Genomic DNA, 17,476 nt, shown 5'->3' on the forward strand with positions numbered 1-17,476 from the left:
ATCATCTGCCAACCTAGCAGTTTCTTGTAAAGTTTCCACTGCCTTTTCATTTAAATATGTTGTTAATTCAGCTGGAACACATCTTTTAAAGTCTTCCACTAGTATCAATTCTGTCAATTTATCATAATCCCCATCTACATTTTTAGCCAGGCACCATCGTTCAAAACATATTCTCTTTCCATTGGCAAATTCCATATAAGTCTGATCTGCAGATTTCCTCAAGTCTCTGAATTTTTGTCTATAAGCCTCAGGGACCAATTCATAGGCCTTCAAAATAGCTTGTTTTACCTTGGTATAATCAGCTGCATCCTCAACAGACAAAGCAGAATAAGCTTTTTGAGCTTTACCTTTAATCACACTCTGTACCATAAGAGCCCATCCTTTCCTTGGCCAGTTTGAACTCACAGCAACCTTTTCAAAATGTTGGAAATACTGATCAACCTGATCTTCTTCAAAAGGAGGGACTAATCGAACCTCCCTGCTGGCTGAAAAACCATCATCAGAATCAGATTCCGAACTCCTACGCTTCATTTGTAACTCATGCTGCCTCTTTTTCTCCTCGTTATCCAGCTCCATCTGCTTCATTGCTAGATCAGCCTCTATCTTCATCTGAGTTAGCTTTTGTTCGGCCTCTATCTTCATCTGGGTTTGCTCTCGTTCAGCCTCTAATCTCTTTTGTTCGGCATCTAATTTCTTTTGCTCTCGTTCAGCTTCTAATTTATTTTGCTCTCGTTCAGCCTCTATCTTTGCCAGCTGCACCTGTGCCTCAGAAATTGCTATTTCACTGCCAGGAAACTGTTTTAACACTTCCTTCTCAAACACCTTCTTTTCCACATAATGGCCAGCTATCAGTCTCTGAATATCTGCCTTTCTCATAGACTGCTTTACTTCTGTAAGGTTTAGCCTTGTAGCAATCTTTATCAGATCATCCTTTTTCGCCACCTCCAATCCCTTTTGGGTTGGTGACTCCAAAAATGCCTTAATATCCATTGCGGCTGGTTTCCACACACACAAGCCAATTAAAAAGAATTTATCAGACCTCCCTCAAAAATCTTTGGATTGAATCCCGGACGAATCTCGTTAACCTTGGGAACTATCCCGGACGAGCCCCCAATTTTGTCACAAACCAGCAACAAAAGAAACACACTGAGCATGATTCAGTGTTAAAAACTATTTTATTAATCACTACTTATGATAATACGTAAAATAAAAGTAAAAATGTTAGTATGTTAGAATTCAAAAATGTTAAACCTCGAACGTTAACCCCAAAACTAAACTCTTTGTGTGTGTGTGTGTGTGTGACAAAGGCCCAAACTCCAAGTTCCAGAATGGTTCTTAAAGTTCAGTTCCGCAAGCCATAAGGTGAAACGTGACCAAGGGCTTCTTCAACAACCACCGTTGTCTGAAGATAAGACGTAGATGTAGAAAAACATAGAGAGAGTAAATACAAAATCCAAATGTTCCACGATGGAACCCCAAACGACACTTCAGTGTTTACTCGGTAGTGACTTCCTCACCCCGAAAAGCATCCGAACCGTGGTCGTCCACACACAAATACCTGTTTCCTTCTACAGGTCAGCAACAAAGTGAACTCCACCGGATTACTTCCAACTTCCATACATGGATTTCAGTGGCAAACACAGTTATTGTTTCTCATCCATCGATAGAGAAAACAAGCAAGCTGGTGTCTCTCTCCCTTCTCTCTCTCTCTTTCTTCTTCTTCTGACTTCTTCAACAACGTCATTACGTCCTTTATCTTCTATTGACGTAAGCACGCCCCACACACACATACACACACACTCTCTATCTTAAAGGGACTTTCACTGAGTCCATAACACTTCACAATCCTCCCAGAGAACCAGGTAAGAGCAAAGAATGCTTATCCTACTGCCAATGAGAATAAAAAAACGGAAGAGGTGTTAGTGCCTGTGTTAATTGCCTTAAATTAATTTAATTAAAAATATTTGACTTCCTAACTTCCTAAGTTGAATTAAATTGGAAATATTTTTATTTATTTGGGAACAGGAGGAGCCTCTTCCACCACTTAGTGAATCCCATCTGCATTCACCTAACTTGGCTTCATGTCCTTTAATACACTGGTCTTAGCAAAAGTATGTTGACCTGACATTAAATGTTAGTAATTGAGGTGGAATTCACTGCTTTCTGTAGGAGAGAGTTTTACAACTCTACCTCCTTGGAGTGAAGAAATGCTTTAAGTTCAGGTCCCTTTGTCCTTGACTTCCCAATCAGCAGATGAAGTTTTTCTCAATCTACCAAAAAATTCCACCCATTGCTTGGATAATTACATAGAGGTTATATAGAATTCACAGCACAGACCGAATAGCCTTTGTCTGTGCTGTGAATTCTCTGTAACATTCTTTCACCTTATTAGCCCCATTGCTGTATCCTACTCTTTATTCCCTCAGATCCTTGCTTGATATTTCCTGAAAATGCATCTGTGCTATTTGTCTCACCTTCTCCCTTCCAACCACACCTTGAGTAGTAAGAAGCTTTCTGCTGATTTTCTTATTGGGGCCATTGTATATTCACTACCCTGACTCAAGACTCTAACATGTGTTGCTGTACTGGCTGTGCAAATTGTACCATGGTTAACAAGGGCAAATCAGTTCGCAGAATCCACGAGGAACTGCCACCACCTTTAGTCTGTTTTCTGCTAGAGTGCAGTAGAAATGAAATTGAGACAGATAATTGACGGCCTACCACCAATGAAAGTGAAAATTGGCCTTGCTCTGTAGATATGTTGTACTTTGTATTGGAAAGTTATATTTAAATAAAATCAATACAAAGATTCACAGGCTGTAGATGGCAAGACTCCAGGAGAATTGACCTTAGGAGAACAAGTTGCTTTTAAGTATAAGATTGCTTTTTAAAATTATTTCTTCAGACTTAGAGTATTGATGGTTTGTATGGTGGGTACATGATACGAATTGGCTCAGCATGCACTTGTTGGGCCAAATGGCCTGTTTCTGTGCTTTGAATTCAATGTAACCTCTGTGTGAATTTCCAAAGAATAGATGGGCTCCCTTGTTTGGCTCAATAAACATGTCAGCAGCTGTGAAGCTGATGCTGGACGTATGGTATGTTATTCATTGGTGGGTCTTTCACCTCCATGACTAAACATTACCATACATCAGACTCTGCCAGAATTAATGCCTGAATTCCAGCTGTCTGACTGCATTCATCACAAAAGCAGGCTCACCATTTGTGACCGATCAGTAGTGGTTGGATCAGCTGTGGCTCAGTGAGCAGAGCTCTCACCTCAGAAGATTACGGGATCATGTAAATCCAATCATCACTTTCTTTTGAACTATTCTCCTTTTTGTACCATTATCTCAAGTAAATTATATGGTCATGCTCTAGCTTTTTCCTGGTAATTACTGTTAGGAGAATGTTACACCCTCTTTTTTTTAGCTTATGCCAATTATGGATAACTGATCGTCCAGCTTCATCTACAGTGAACAAAACTGCAAAGTTTTATTCTAGTACAATAAATTCAGTTCCAAGGCACACCATTTAGAAAGGAACTGCTTACAGATTTTAAAATGTACAATTGGTTTAGATCCCGCATTGATACATTTCGTGCTTTAGATAAATAGATTTGCTGTTATGCAGAGTTGATAATGCAGCAGTGAATAGTAAGTCATTATTCCGGAGCCCCTTTTTTTATTTCTGATAAAACATTCTGGATCTTTAATTAATTTTTACAGGCATGCCTGTTTGCAATTCATTGTCTTTATAGGATATGTTGTGATAAAAATTAAATAAGTGGTCAAAACTACAACTAGCTGTGTTATTTTGAATAAGAGCAGAGGAGGTATGCTTGGTGCCCTGAACAATGATTATCGAAACTCACTATAGCAGATTATTTGATCATTATCACATTGTGTTTGTGGTGTGCAAATTGGTTTCTGAATTTGCTGAAGGATTCCTGACACAGTATGTGGACAGGATTGGAGAGCATGTCTTATGAGGATAGGTTGAGTGAGCTAGGGCTTTTCTCTTTGGAGAGAAGGAGGATGAGAGGTGACTTGATAGAGGTGTACAAGATGATAGGAGGGATAGATCGAGTAGACAGAGACTTTTTCCCAGGGTGAAAATGGCTAACATGAGGGGGCATAATTTTCAGGGGTATATAAGGGGGTTGTCAGGGGTAAGTTTTTTTACACAGAGTGGTGGGTGCGTGGAACACACTGCCCACAGAGATTGTGGGGGCAGATACACTAGGGACATTTAAGAGACTTAGATAACCACATGAATGTTAGAAAAATGGAGGGCTTTGTGGGAAGGAAGGGTTAGATAGATCTTAGAACAGGATAAAATGTTGGCACAACATCGTGGGCCAAAGGGCCTGTACCGTGCTGTAATGTTCTATGTTCATGTCAAGTTAAATTATTGTTATAGGTCACAGAGAGAGAGAGAGAGCGAGAGAGAGAGCGAGAGAGAGAGAGAGAATTGCAATGAAGAAAGATTTTCACTGGAACAGTTACTGATGCATACTGAGAATGCAAAATACAGCAATTGTACAACCTTGTTCTATGTTTCTCTGTACTCTAAATTAGCAGATGCAGAATCATGGGATGAATGTGTGCCAGCAGGACCTTAACTTGCTGCTTGGTAAATTATCATTGGCAAATAACCGGTTAATAGAGGGCAATCAGAGTGATAATTTGGTTTAGTTAGAGTGTTAATTTGGTAGTGAAGCAAAAGGACTTAAAGATGCATATTCATAATATAAAGAGGGCAGGCATGGTAGTGTAGCGGTTAGCGTAACGCTTTACAGCATCAGCGACCCGGGTTCAAATCTGGCCACTGTCTGTAAGGAGTTTGTATGTTCTCCCCATGTCTGCGTGGGTCTCCTCCGGGTGCTCCGGTTTCCTCCCACATTCCAAAGACATACGGGTTAGGAAGTTGTGGGCATGCTATGTTGGCGCCGGAAGCGTGGCGACACTTGCGGGCTGCCCCCAGAACACTGCACAAAAAATGCATTTCACTATGTGTTTCGATGTACATGTGACTAATAAAGATATCTTATCTTAAATCATTAAAGGTAGCCTGTGGGTTAAAGTAAACCAAGCACTGGGTTTTGTTTCTAGAGGGACAGAGCTATTAATTAACAGAGCTTCTTAACACACACAGGTTCTGAACTTTATTTCAGAATAAAATAACAGAGTTTTCTCTTTGACACGTTCAATTTCCTGGAACAAAGGGTTAATTCAATCTTTCTCCCAGTGCAGTCTTCCAACACCCTTTTTATTCTCCCTCCCTCTCTCCCTCTCCCTCTCCCTCTCTCCCCTTCTCTCTTTCTCTCTCCCTCCTTCTCTCTCTCTCTCTCTTTTTCATTCTCTCTCTCTCTTTTTCTCTCTCAGAAGCAAAGGTACTCACAAGTTGCCAAATCTCACGTAACCTTTTGAAACTCATGATTCATTCATTCACCAACAGTACAATGAACAGAATATGACCAACTCTCAAGGGTTAGATGGATAAAACAGCTTAGGACACAGTCAAACACACTTAAGGAGACCTTTAAATGTTATGGCTTTTTAAACAAACAAAAAAAGGCTGCAAGTTATGATTCTGCAAATGTACACATTCCACACCAGTTTTGGTTGACCATACCGTTAACCAAAACTTTAGCAGCCTTCAAGTTTTGATATTTTCTGATGCCTTATTTTATGTTACCTTTAGGTTACATGTTAAGGCCCCATTGTGACTAACCTCACTAGAACAGGGTAGGGTGGAATGTAGTTCTAATATCCCTTTTAGTGGCTGTCTGGATTTTCATTTAGAACAACTTTTTTTAAGTTCAAGTTTATTGTCAAGTTCAAGATTATTATCATGGGCATACATACCCAGGGTATGAATGCCATGAAAGTTAGCTTCTTGCAGCAGCAGCAGCAGCAGCACAGTACCTTACAAACGTGACAAATATAAATTGCACAAATTTAAATTACCATAAATTATACATGACTTACATGACAAAATAAACATAACAACATTAGTGCAAGTTGAAGGAAATATAGTCTGAGGAAGAATTGGGTCCTGATGCAGGGTTTCGATCCTAAGCGTCAACAATTCCTTTCCTCCCACAGATGCTGTTTGACCCACTGAGTTCTCCCAGCAGATTGTTTGTTGCTTAGGGTTTTCCAGGTTGGTCACAATTATAACTATCTCCTTCTACTGCTTTCAGCTCCTGATTGGGCTTTTCCCTCCTACAGCCATCCCTTTGCAGCTGCTCCCTTCACCTCACCCATCTTCCCTGTGAGCTCCCAAACTGCTTTGCGTCAAACCGCAAGGTCACTTTCCTTATCATCAATTTTTCAGTATAATTACTGTCATGATCCAAATCTGGAAAACGAGCTTGGAGGTATAGTAATGAGTGTGACGTCGGGGTCTACAGCTGATGATTTAAGGATTCCCCTGTAACTGAACCCTATCACTCAGCACCCCTTCCATAGCCTCCACGTGGGTCAGCCACAGTTGGTCAGTGAATGCAGTAGGAGCCTCAGTGTGTCCCAAGTCCTTTAAAGGATCTCCCCTATTTCAGCCACAGCTTTAAATTCTCATCTGTCTTATTTCTAACCTGAGTTTCATCAGACAGCCCAGCATATGTGTTAAGACTCAATATGAAAAGCAACAGCCTATTCCATTCTCCCTCATTGTCCATTTAGTACCACTATCCACATGATCTCGAGAAAATGCCCAATAGACTCCATCTGCATCTTGACCTTTGACAGAATCCCTGCTATCTGCCTTAATTCAGTTGCACTGAATGGAAGGGTGAACTCATGATGTAACACACCCCAAGCTCACTCAGCTGGAGGGTGATACCATCTTTGCCACGTAGGTGCCATTGGTGGAAGTACCCAAGGAGGTGGTGATCCAAGCCCGTGGCCCTGCTCCCCATATTCTACCCCTCCTGTATTCTTCCTGTCCACCTCACAATCTCCCATATCCAGACTATGTAATTGATTCAGTGCTGACCCAGCACACCACTGAGCCCCTGTGTTCTTTCAGTTTATCCTGCTTCTTCTCAGTCTGATGCCTTCACTCCTTCACTCTGCATGATCTGCCTGACTGCTCCTTTCCTCCCTGCTCTGCTGCTGTAGCAGCTTTGAAGTCATCTGCCATTTCGTTAGAATCATACAGCTAGGAAACAGACCCTTCAGCCCAACAGGTCTGTGCTGACCATCAACCAACCATTAATACTAATCCCATTTTATTCCCACATTCCCATCAACCACCACCCCCCCCCCCCTCAGATTCTACCACTCACCTATAAACTAGGGGCAACTTATGACGGCCGATGAACCTACCAACGCACACGTCTTTGGGATATGGGAGGAAACCAGAACACCCGAGGGGAAACCCACACAGTAACAGGGAGAACGTGCAAACTGCACACAGAAAGCATCAGAAGTCAGGATGGAACCTGGGTCGCTGGACCCATGAGGCAGTGGCTCTTAACTGCTGTGCCACCATGCTGTCTTTTGTTTGGCCAACTTTTCTGATCAATTCCTACCTGTTCATAGCTACCCCTTTCACTTTAATTGGTTGTACACTAACCCTTATGAACCTATTTCTTGCTGATCCACTTTTCTGTCTTTCCTTCTGATTTCTCCAATCTTTTTCTAGAAACACAATCTTCATTTAACTTTTCCCCCAAGTCCATCTGTCACTGACTCTTGATCTCTCAACTTTTTTTTCTCGCCTAGCCATCTGTTCTCTTTGCTCTACCCAATATTTCTGCTTTTGATATGCCAGTACCTCAAATGTGGACTTCTGTGTCCTTAATTCATCCTGATATGATGGTCTATCTCCTGCCAGGGTAACCTGAACACACCTCTCCTTGACAGGTATTTTACTAGCAATATACCTTGCCACCTGCATGTTCAGAGGCACCTTATGGTGGGTCAGCATTCAGCACTACTGCCTCGCAGCTCCAGGGACCCAGGTTCGATTCTGACTCGGTTGCTGTCTATGTGGAGTTTGCATGTTTTCCCTGTGACCACGTGGGTTCAGCTCCAGTTTCCTGCCCACAACTCAGAAATGTGCTGGTAGCTTAATTGGCTATTGTAAATTAGGTCCTTGTGTAGATAAGTGGCAAAAGAGTCAAAGGGGAGTCGATGGACATTTGAGTAGGTTACAGAGCCATAGGGGGAAAGGGAACAGGACTGATGAGCTTGTCCTTTTGGGAGCTGTTCCAACAATGCTCAGTGTGAGCTCGAGGAACAACACCTCATCTTCCACTGGGGCAACTTGGGACTCAATACCGAATCCAACAATTTCCGATAGCCAATCTTTCCCGTTTGCGTCAGAACTGGCTAGTTCTGATGTCAGGTCATCCATCTCATTTATCTCCATGGATTGACTTGAAACGTTAACCCTGTTTCTTTGCCACAGATGCTGCCTGACCTGCTGATCACTTAAGAAAAGATATAAGATAAGATATCTTTAATGGTCACATGTACATCGAAACACACAGTGAAATACATATTTTGCGTAGAGTGTCCTGGGGGCAGCCCGCAAGTGTCGCCACGCCTCCGGCGCCAACATAGCATGCCCACGACTTCCTGACCCGTACGTCTTTGGAATGTGGGAGGAAACCGGAGCACCCGGAGGAAACCCATGCAGTCACGGGGAGAATGTACAAACTCCTTACAGACAGCAGCCAGAATTGAACCCGGGTCGCTGGCACTGTAATAGCGTTACACTAACCACTACACTACCGTGCCTGCACTTCCAGCGCTTTCCGGCACTCCTATACGTTGTTATCTCAGAAAGCTGCTGAGGACAAAACTCAGACATAAGGAGCCTTTATTTTATGACAGTATTGCAAATGTGTGCTCTATGGGCAATCAAGATCCACGAGAGGTCAGACTTACAACTTTTTCACACACACACACACACACACACACACACACACACACACACACACACTCACTCCTTCACAGCTTGTAAGCTTGTACATGCACAGAGTTTAGGTTCTTTCAGTGCAGGATGTGAATTTGCATTCTTTAGCCAACCTCTAGATTGTGCACTTTTACTACAAAGTGCTTGCACAGACCTCCAGCCCCACTAATGAAGGTGTAGTCAGCCAATCTTGCTACAGGTATTGCTATAATCAAGTAGGTGTGAAGGTGTTTTCATTTCTGCAAAATGGTTTGGATACTGATACGGTGCAAGATAAAGCTGTGTTTGAGGAGTCTCCTGGAGCATATGCCTGTATCTGCACTGCATGAAGCACTCTGCACTGCGTAAAGACAAAACTTTCCTAAGCCACAGTTTAAAAACCCCACAGGTTCCCTGAAATTGGAGCAGGAGTTCCCCAGTGACATCTCTGTGTGGAATATGTGGGCAAGCTGTATCAATTAATTTGATGATTTATAAATTGATAAATGTGTGTTGGAAGTCTATCCCTGCTTTATGTCGGTTCATTCGTAAATTCAATGTGTGTTCCTTTGGGATGAAGCAGTTAGTCTGTAAGACTACACACATACTTAATATGGAAAAATAGTCACTTAATCATGGTGTCTTTATCGCACAATGTTTATGAATTCTTGCAATCCAGAAGGAAGCCGTTTGGCTCATAGTGTCCAGGTTGGTTCTTTGAAACACCCCCACTGCTCTTTAACTAAACCTTGTTCATTTTACTTTTCCAACATTTTATCCAATTTTTCTTTAGAATGTACTAAGTTTCAGAAGTATGGTTGTTACCACTGAGTCAGAAGGTTATGAATTCTATTCCAGAGATTTGAGCATAAAAGTGAGTCTGACACTCCGGGATATTAACGAGAAACACTGTACTGTTGGAGATGTTGTATTTTGGAAAGCCACTAAACGGGCCCCATCAGCTCTCTCAGATGGATGTAAAATATCCCATTGTGTTATTTTGAGTAAGAGCAGAGGAGGTATGCTTGGTGCCCTGAACAGTGATTATCAAAACTCACTATAGCAGATTATTTGATCATTATCACATTGTGTTTGTGAGTGTTTGTGGTGTTGAAATTGGTTGCTGCATTTGCTGAAGGATTCCTGACACAGTATGTGGACAGGCCGACGAGAGGAGAAGCCATACTGGACCTGGTACTAGGCAATGAGCCTGATCAGGTTTCAGGTCTCTCAGTGGAAGAGCATTTTGGAGACAGTGACCATAACTCCTTGACCTTTAACCATAGAACCATACAGCACAAAACAGGCTCTTCGGCCTACCATGTTGTGCCGTCCATCAAACCACCCTCACACTATCTAACCCTTTCCTCCCGCATATCCCTCTATCTCACATTCGTCCATATGCCTATCCAACAAACTCTTGAACCTGTCCAATGTATCTGCCTCCACCACCACCCCAGGCAGTGCATTCCATGCACCAACCACTCCCTGGGTGAAAAACCTCCCCTTGACATCTCCCCTGAACCTCCCACCCATAACCTTAAAGCCATGCCCTTTTGTCTTGAGCATTGGTGCCCTGGGAAGGAGGCGCTGACTGTCTACTCTATCTATTCCTCTCAATATTTTATATACCTCTATCATGTCTCCTCTCATCCTCCTCCTTTCCAGTGAATAAAGCCCAAGCACCTTAAGCCTCTCCTCATATTCCATATGCTCTAATCCAGGCAGCATCCTGGTAAATCTCCTCTGCATCCCTCTCCAACGCCTCCACATCCTTCCTATAATGCGGCGACCAGAATGAACACAGTACTCTAAGTGTGGTCTAACTAGAGTTTTGTAAAGCTGCATCATCACTTCGCGGCTCTTAAATTCAATCCCACGACTTATGAAAGCTAACATCCCATAGGCCTTCTTAACTGCTCTATCCACCTGTGAGGCAACTTTCAGTGAACTGTGAATATGAACCCCCAGATCCCTCTGCTCCTCTACACTGCCAAGTACCTTGCCATTTACCTTGTACTCTGCCCTGGAGTTTGTCCTTCCAAAGTGTACCACCTCACACTTCTCCGGATTGAACTCCATCTGCCACTTGTCAGCCCAGCTCTGCATCCTATCACTATCCCTCTGTAAGCTCCGACAGCCCTCCACACTATCCACAACACCGCCGATCTTAGTGTTGTCCGCAAACTTACTAACCCAGCCCTCCACCCCCTCATCTAAGTCATGTATAAATATCACAAAAAGTAGAGGTCCCAGAACCGATCCCTGCGGGACACCACTAGTCACTGCCCTCCAATCCGAGGGCACTCCCTCCACCACAACCCTCTGCTTTCTACAGGCAAGCCAATTCCTAATCCACACAGCCAAGCTTCCCTGGATCCCTTGGCCTCTGACCTTCTGAAGAAGCCTACCATGAGGAACCTTATCAAACGCCTTACTAAGATCCATATAGGCCACAACCACCACACTACCCTCATCAATCTTCCTGGTCACCTCCTCAAAGAACTCTATCAGGCTTGTGAGGCAAGATCTTCCCTTCACAAAGCCATGCTGGCTGTCCCTAATCAGTCCATGATTCTCTAGGTGTTCATAGATCCTATCCCTTAGAATCCTTTCTAACAGCTTACCCACCACAGATCTGAGACTCACCGGTCTGTAATTCCCTGGACTATCCCTACTACCTTTTTTGAACAAGGGGACAACATTCGCCACCCTCCAATCCTCCGGCACCATCCCCGTTGACAACGAGGACTCAAAGATCCTTACCAGCGGTTCAACAATCTCCTCCCTCGCCTCTCGAAGCAGCCTGGGGAATATCCCATCAGGCCCTGGAGATTTATCTGTCTTGATATTATTTAACAACTTCAACACATCCTCTCTCTTGATATCTACACCCTCGAGAACATTACCCTCACCAGCACTCCCTTCTGCGTCATCAAGACCCCTCTCCTTGGTGAATACCGAAGAGAAGTATTCATTGAGAACTTCTTCCACTTCCGCTGCCTCCAGGCACATTCTCCCACCTTTGTCTTTAATCGGACCTACCTTTACCCTAGCCATCCTCCTACCCTTCACGTACATGAAAAAGGCCTTGGGATTTTCGTTAACCCTACTAGCCAACGCCTTTTCATGTCCCCTTCTAGCTCTCCTCAGCCCTTTCTTAGGCTCCTTCCTCGCTACTCTATATTCCTCATGGGCCCTGTCTGAACCTTGCTACTTATACCTTATGTATGCTACCTTCTTCTCCCTAACTAGTCGTTCCACCTCTCTCGTCACCCATGGTTCCTTCACCCTGCCATTCCTTCTCTGCCTCACCGGAACATATTTATCCCTAACATCCTGCATAAGATCTCTGAACATCGACCACATCTCCATAGTACATTTCCCTTCAAAAAGGACATCCCAATCTACACTCCTAAGTTCTCTCCTTATAGCCTCATAGTTCGCCCTTCCCCAATTAAATATCTTCTTGTCCTCTCTGCACCTGTCCCTGTTCATGACAATTTTAAAGGTTATGGAGCAATGGTCACTGTCCCCCAAATGCTCACCCACCAATAGATCCTTCACCTGTCCCGGTTCATTTTCTAAAACTAGATCTAGCGTGGCATTCCCTCTAGTCGGCCTGTCGACATACTGCATCAGGAATCCCTCCTGGACACATTTAACAAATTCCATCCCATCTAAACCTTTGGCACTAAGCAGGTTCCAGTCTATATTTGGGAAGTTGAAGTCTCCTATTATAACAACCCTGTTATTTTTGCTTCTCTCCAAACACTGCCTGCCAGTCTGCTCCTCTATATTTCTACTGCTACTGGGGGGCCTATAGAATACTCCTAGTAGAGTAACTGCTCCTTTCTTGTTCCTTACTTCCACCCATACGGACTCCAGAGATGATCCTTCTACAACATCCTTTCCTTTCCGCAGCCGTAACAGTGTCCCTGACCAGTATCGCCACCCCTCCTCCTCTTCTCCCCCCTTCCCTATCCCTCTTCAAACACCGAAAACCAGGAATATTCAATATCCATTCCTGCCCTGACGTCAGCCACGTCTCAGTAATAGCCACAATATCATAATCCCCCATACTTATCCAAGCCTCAGTTCATCTCCCTTATTCCTGACGCTTCTTGCATTTAAGTAAACACACTTCAGTCCATCTACCTTATTACTTTTATAGCCTGTATTCTGCTTCTCCTTCCCTAAAGCCTCTCTACCTGTTTGATCTAACTTTTCCCCATCCCCTTCTTCCTCTGACCTACTCCTCCGGTTCCCTTCCCCCTCACAAACTAGTTTAAACCCTCCCGATCCACCCTAGCAAACCTAGCCGCAAGGATATTGGCCCCCTTCTGGTTCGGGTGTAACCTGTCCTTTCTGTACAGGTCCCACCTTCCCGAGAAGAGATCCCAATGATCTAGAAATCTAAAACCCTCACTCCTGCACCAACTTCTCAGCCACGCTTTACCATAGCCTTGGAGAGGGATAGGAGCAGAAGATATGGGAAAGTATTTAACTGGGGGGAGGGGGAATTATGATGCTATTAGGCAGGAACTTGGGAGTGTAAATTGGGAACAGATGTTCTTGGGGAAGTGCACAGCGAAAATATGTAAGTTGTTTAGGGAGTACTTGCATGGGGTTCTGGATAGGTTTGTCCCATTGAGGCAGGATAAGGATGGTAGAGTGAAGGAACTGTGGTTGACAAGACATGGAATATCTTGTCAAGAGGAAGAAAGAAGCTTACCTAAGGTTTAGAAAGCATGGATCAGACAGGGCTCTGAAGAGTTACAGTCAGGAGGGAGCTTAAGAATGGACTTAGGAGAGCTATAAGGGGCATGAGAAGGCCTTGACGAGTAGGATGAAGGAAAACCCCAAGGCATTCTACACATATGTGAAGAATAGGAGGATGACTAGAGTGAGGGTAGGACCGATCAGGGATAAAAGAGGCAACATTTGCCTGGAGTCGGAAGAGGTAGGGGAGGTCCTTAATGAATACTTTGCTTCAGTATTCACCAATGAGAGAGACCTTGACGTTTGTGAGGATGGCGTACGACAAGCTGATACGTTAGGGCATGTCGACATGAGGAAAGAGGATGTGCTGGAACTTCTGAAAAACATTAGGATAGATAAGTCACTGGGGCCGGACGGGATATATCCAAGATTGCTATGAGAAGTGAGGGAAGAGGGACAGTCAGCATGGCTTTGTGAGGGCAAGTCATGCCTCATGAGCCTGATTGAATTCTTTGTGGATGTGACAAAGCACATTGATGAAGGTAGAGCAGTGGATGTGGTGTACATAGATTTTAGTAAGGCGTTTGATAAGGTTCCTCATGGAGGGCTCATTCAGAAGGTCAGGAGGCATGGGATCCAGGGAAACTTGGCTGTGTGGATTCAGAATTGGCTCGCCCATAGAAGACGGAGGGTGGTGGTAGATGGAGTGTATTCTGCCTGGAGGTCGGTGACCAGTAGTGTTCCGTAGGGATCTGTTCTGGGACCCCTGCTCTTCGTGATTTTTATAAATGACTTGGATGAGGATGTGGAAAGGTGGGCTAATAAGTTTGCTGATGGCACGAAGGTTGGTGGTGTTGTGGATAGTGTAGAAGGTTGCTATAGATTACAACAGGACATTGATAGGATGCAGAGCTGGGCTGAGAAGTGGCAGATGCAGTTCAACCCGGAAAAGTGTGAAGTGATACTCTTTGGAAGATTGAATTTGATTGCAGAATACAAAGTTAATGGCAGGATTCTTAGCAGTGTGGAGGAACAGAGGGATCTTGGGGTCCACGTCCATAGATCCGTCAAGGTTGCCGCGCAGGTCGATAGGGTTGTTAAAAAGGCGTATGGTGCGTTGGCCTTCATTAGTCGGGGTATTGAGTTCAAGAGCCATGAGGTATTGGTTTATTATTGTCACTTGTACTGAGGTACAGTGAAAAGCTCGTCTTACAAACCAATCGTACAGGTCAATTCATTACACTGCAGTTACATTGAGTTAGTACAGAGTGCATTGATGTAGTACAGGTAAAAACAATAACAGTGCAGAGTAAGGTGTCACAGCTACAGAGAAAGTGCAGTGCAATAAGGTGCAAGGTCACAACAAGGTAGATCGTGAAGTCATAGTCCATCTCATTGTATAAGGGAACTGTTCAATAGTCTTATCACAGTGGGGTAGAAGCTGTCCTTAAGTCTGGTGGTATGTGCCCTCAAGCTCCTGTATCTCCTGCCCGATTGAAGAGGAAAGAAGAGAGAATGTCCCGGGTGGGTGGGGTCTTTGATTATGCTGGCTGCTACACCAAGACAACGAAAGGTAAAGACAGAGTCCAAGGAGGGGAGTCTGGTGTCCGTGATGCGCTGGGCTGTGTCCACAACTCTCTGCAGCTTCTTGTGGTCTTGGGCAGAGCAGTTGCCGTACCAAGCCGTGATACATCCAGATAGGATGCTTTCTATGGTGCATCTGTAAAAGTTGGTGAGAGTCAAAGGGGACAAACCAAATTTCTTTAGCCCCCTGAGGAAGTAGAGGTGCTGGTGAGCTTTCTTGGCTGTGGCGTCTACGTGATTTGACCAGGACAAGCTGTTGGTGATGTTCACTCCCAGGAACTTGAAGATGTCAATCCTCTCGACCTCAGCACCATTGATGTAGACAGGTGCATGTACACCACCCCCTTTCCTGAAGTCAATGACCAGCTCTTTTGTTTTGTTGATATGAGGGAAAGATTGTTGTCATGACACCATTCCACTAAGCTCTCTATCTCCTTCCTGTACTCTGACTCATCGCTGTTTGAGATACGGCCTACAACAGTGGTATCATCTGCAAACTTGTAAATGGAGTTAGAGCAGAATCTGGTCACACAGTCATGAGTGTATAGGGAGTAGAGTAGAGGGCTGAGGACGCAGCCTCGTGGGGCACCAGTGTTGAGAATAATCGTGCTGGAGGTATTGCTACCTATCCTCACTGATTGCGGTCTGTTTGTTAGAAACTCAAGGATCCAGTTACGGAGGGAGGTGTTGAGTCCTAGGTCTCGGAGTTTGAGCCACGTTTCAGTGAGACATAGTACATAGTAATGTTGCAGCTCTATAGAACTCTGGTTAGATCACACTTGGAGTATTGTGTTCAGTTCTAGTCGCCTCATTATAGGAAGGATGTGGAAGCTTTAGAGAGGGTGCAGAGGAGATTTACCAGGATGCTGCCTGGATTGGAGAGCATGTCTTATGAGGATAGGTTGAGTGAGCTGGGGCTTTTCTCTTCGGAGAGAAGGAGGATGAGAGGTGACTTGATAGAGGTGCACAAGATGATAGGAGGGATAGATCGAATAGACAGTCAGAGACCTTTTCCCAGGGTGAAAATGGCTAACATGAGGGGACATAATTTTAAGGTGATTGGAAGAAGGTATAAGGGGGATGTCAGAGGTAAGTTTTTTTTACACAGAGAGTGGTGGCTGCATGGAACACACTGCCCGCAGAGGTTGTGGGGGCAGATACATTAGGGACATTTAAGAGTCTCTTAAATAGCCACATGAATGTTAGAAAAATGGAGGGCTATGTGGGAGGGAAGGGTTAGCTAGATCTTAGAGCAAGGATAAACTGTTGGCACAACATTGTGGGCCAAAGGGCTGTACTGTGCTGTAATGTTCTATGTTCTGTGTTCATTTCCTGCATTCAAACATTGACTACGCTTCAAAATAAAGAACTTCATCGGCTCTAAAGTGCTCTGGGAAAACCTGATACTTTGAAAGGCGCTACTAAACTGCAGTTCATTCTTCTTTGAATCTGCTTCTGCCTCTCTTTCAGGTTGTGCATTCCAGATCATTACAACTTGTCAATATGATTTAGAATGCCAGTGTAATTCAGTGCAAATGTCTTTCCTAAATTGTGAAGGGCTGCTGAGACCTATTGTAGCTTGCAAATACTTTTCAAAGTCCTAGCTTATGTTGTCACAAATCTTACTGCTAAATGTTTTGATGTGTGGCGGTTTTTTGTGGCTTGTTTTTTATGATTGACATTGTCTTACTGAAGTCGCAGGTATCATGTGCAGGGTATCCAACTGACTGAATTCAGCAGGGATAATCCAACACCACCAGTCCACCACAGCTCTTGGCAGTCTATGCTCGACCCTGGAGTCAGTGACGACTCGGTGAGTGTCATTATGGCTCAGTACTGTTTGTGAACCAAATTGTTTTGCCCCATACAACTGCAGTGAATTTTATGCTGATTTCTTTTCATGCAATATTTGCTCGCTGCATCTTCATCTTGCTTAACCCCAACACTCCCTACTTGCATGCACTATTGTTAGCATCAGTCACAGCTCAGTGTGTGCCTTCGAGTCAGAATGTTGTTGGTTCAAGTCCCACTCCAGACGCCTGAACACATAATCTGTACTGACATTCCTGAGGAGAGCTGCACTGTTGGAGGCAACATCTTTCAAAAAAGACATTAACCTGAGGTCCCATCTGTCCTTTAGTTGAATGCAAAAAAAATCCCAAGTACTGCTCAGAGAAGAACAGGGGAGTTATCCTTGCTGGCTAATATCTATCCTTCAACCAATATCAAAGCTAATCATCTTGCCATTACCGAATTTGGG

General features: G+C 44.0%; 1 protein-coding gene and 1 long non-coding RNA gene across 2 annotated transcripts in view; one reads left to right on the top strand and one right to left on the bottom strand.

The window, feature by feature from the left end:
• Positions 1-17,476, bottom strand: part of LOC127574917 (uncharacterized) — a 792,285-nt gene that overhangs the window by 100,261 nt on the left and 674,548 nt on the right. The window lies entirely within an intron of this gene.
• LOC127574890 (pecanex-like protein 1) overlaps positions 1-17,476 on the top strand; it is a 207,527-nt gene that overhangs the window by 20,068 nt on the left and 169,983 nt on the right. Inside the window, 1 exon segment of the mRNA XM_052024376.1 lies at positions 16,912-17,029. Within this exon segment, the coding sequence (XP_051880336.1) occupies positions 16,912-17,029 (118 nt within the window).

The sequence above is a fragment of the Pristis pectinata genome, chromosome 10 (assembly GCF_009764475.1).
Source record: "Pristis pectinata isolate sPriPec2 chromosome 10, sPriPec2.1.pri, whole genome shotgun sequence".
In the NCBI taxonomy this organism is placed as follows: domain Eukaryota; kingdom Metazoa; phylum Chordata; class Chondrichthyes; order Rhinopristiformes; family Pristidae; genus Pristis; species Pristis pectinata.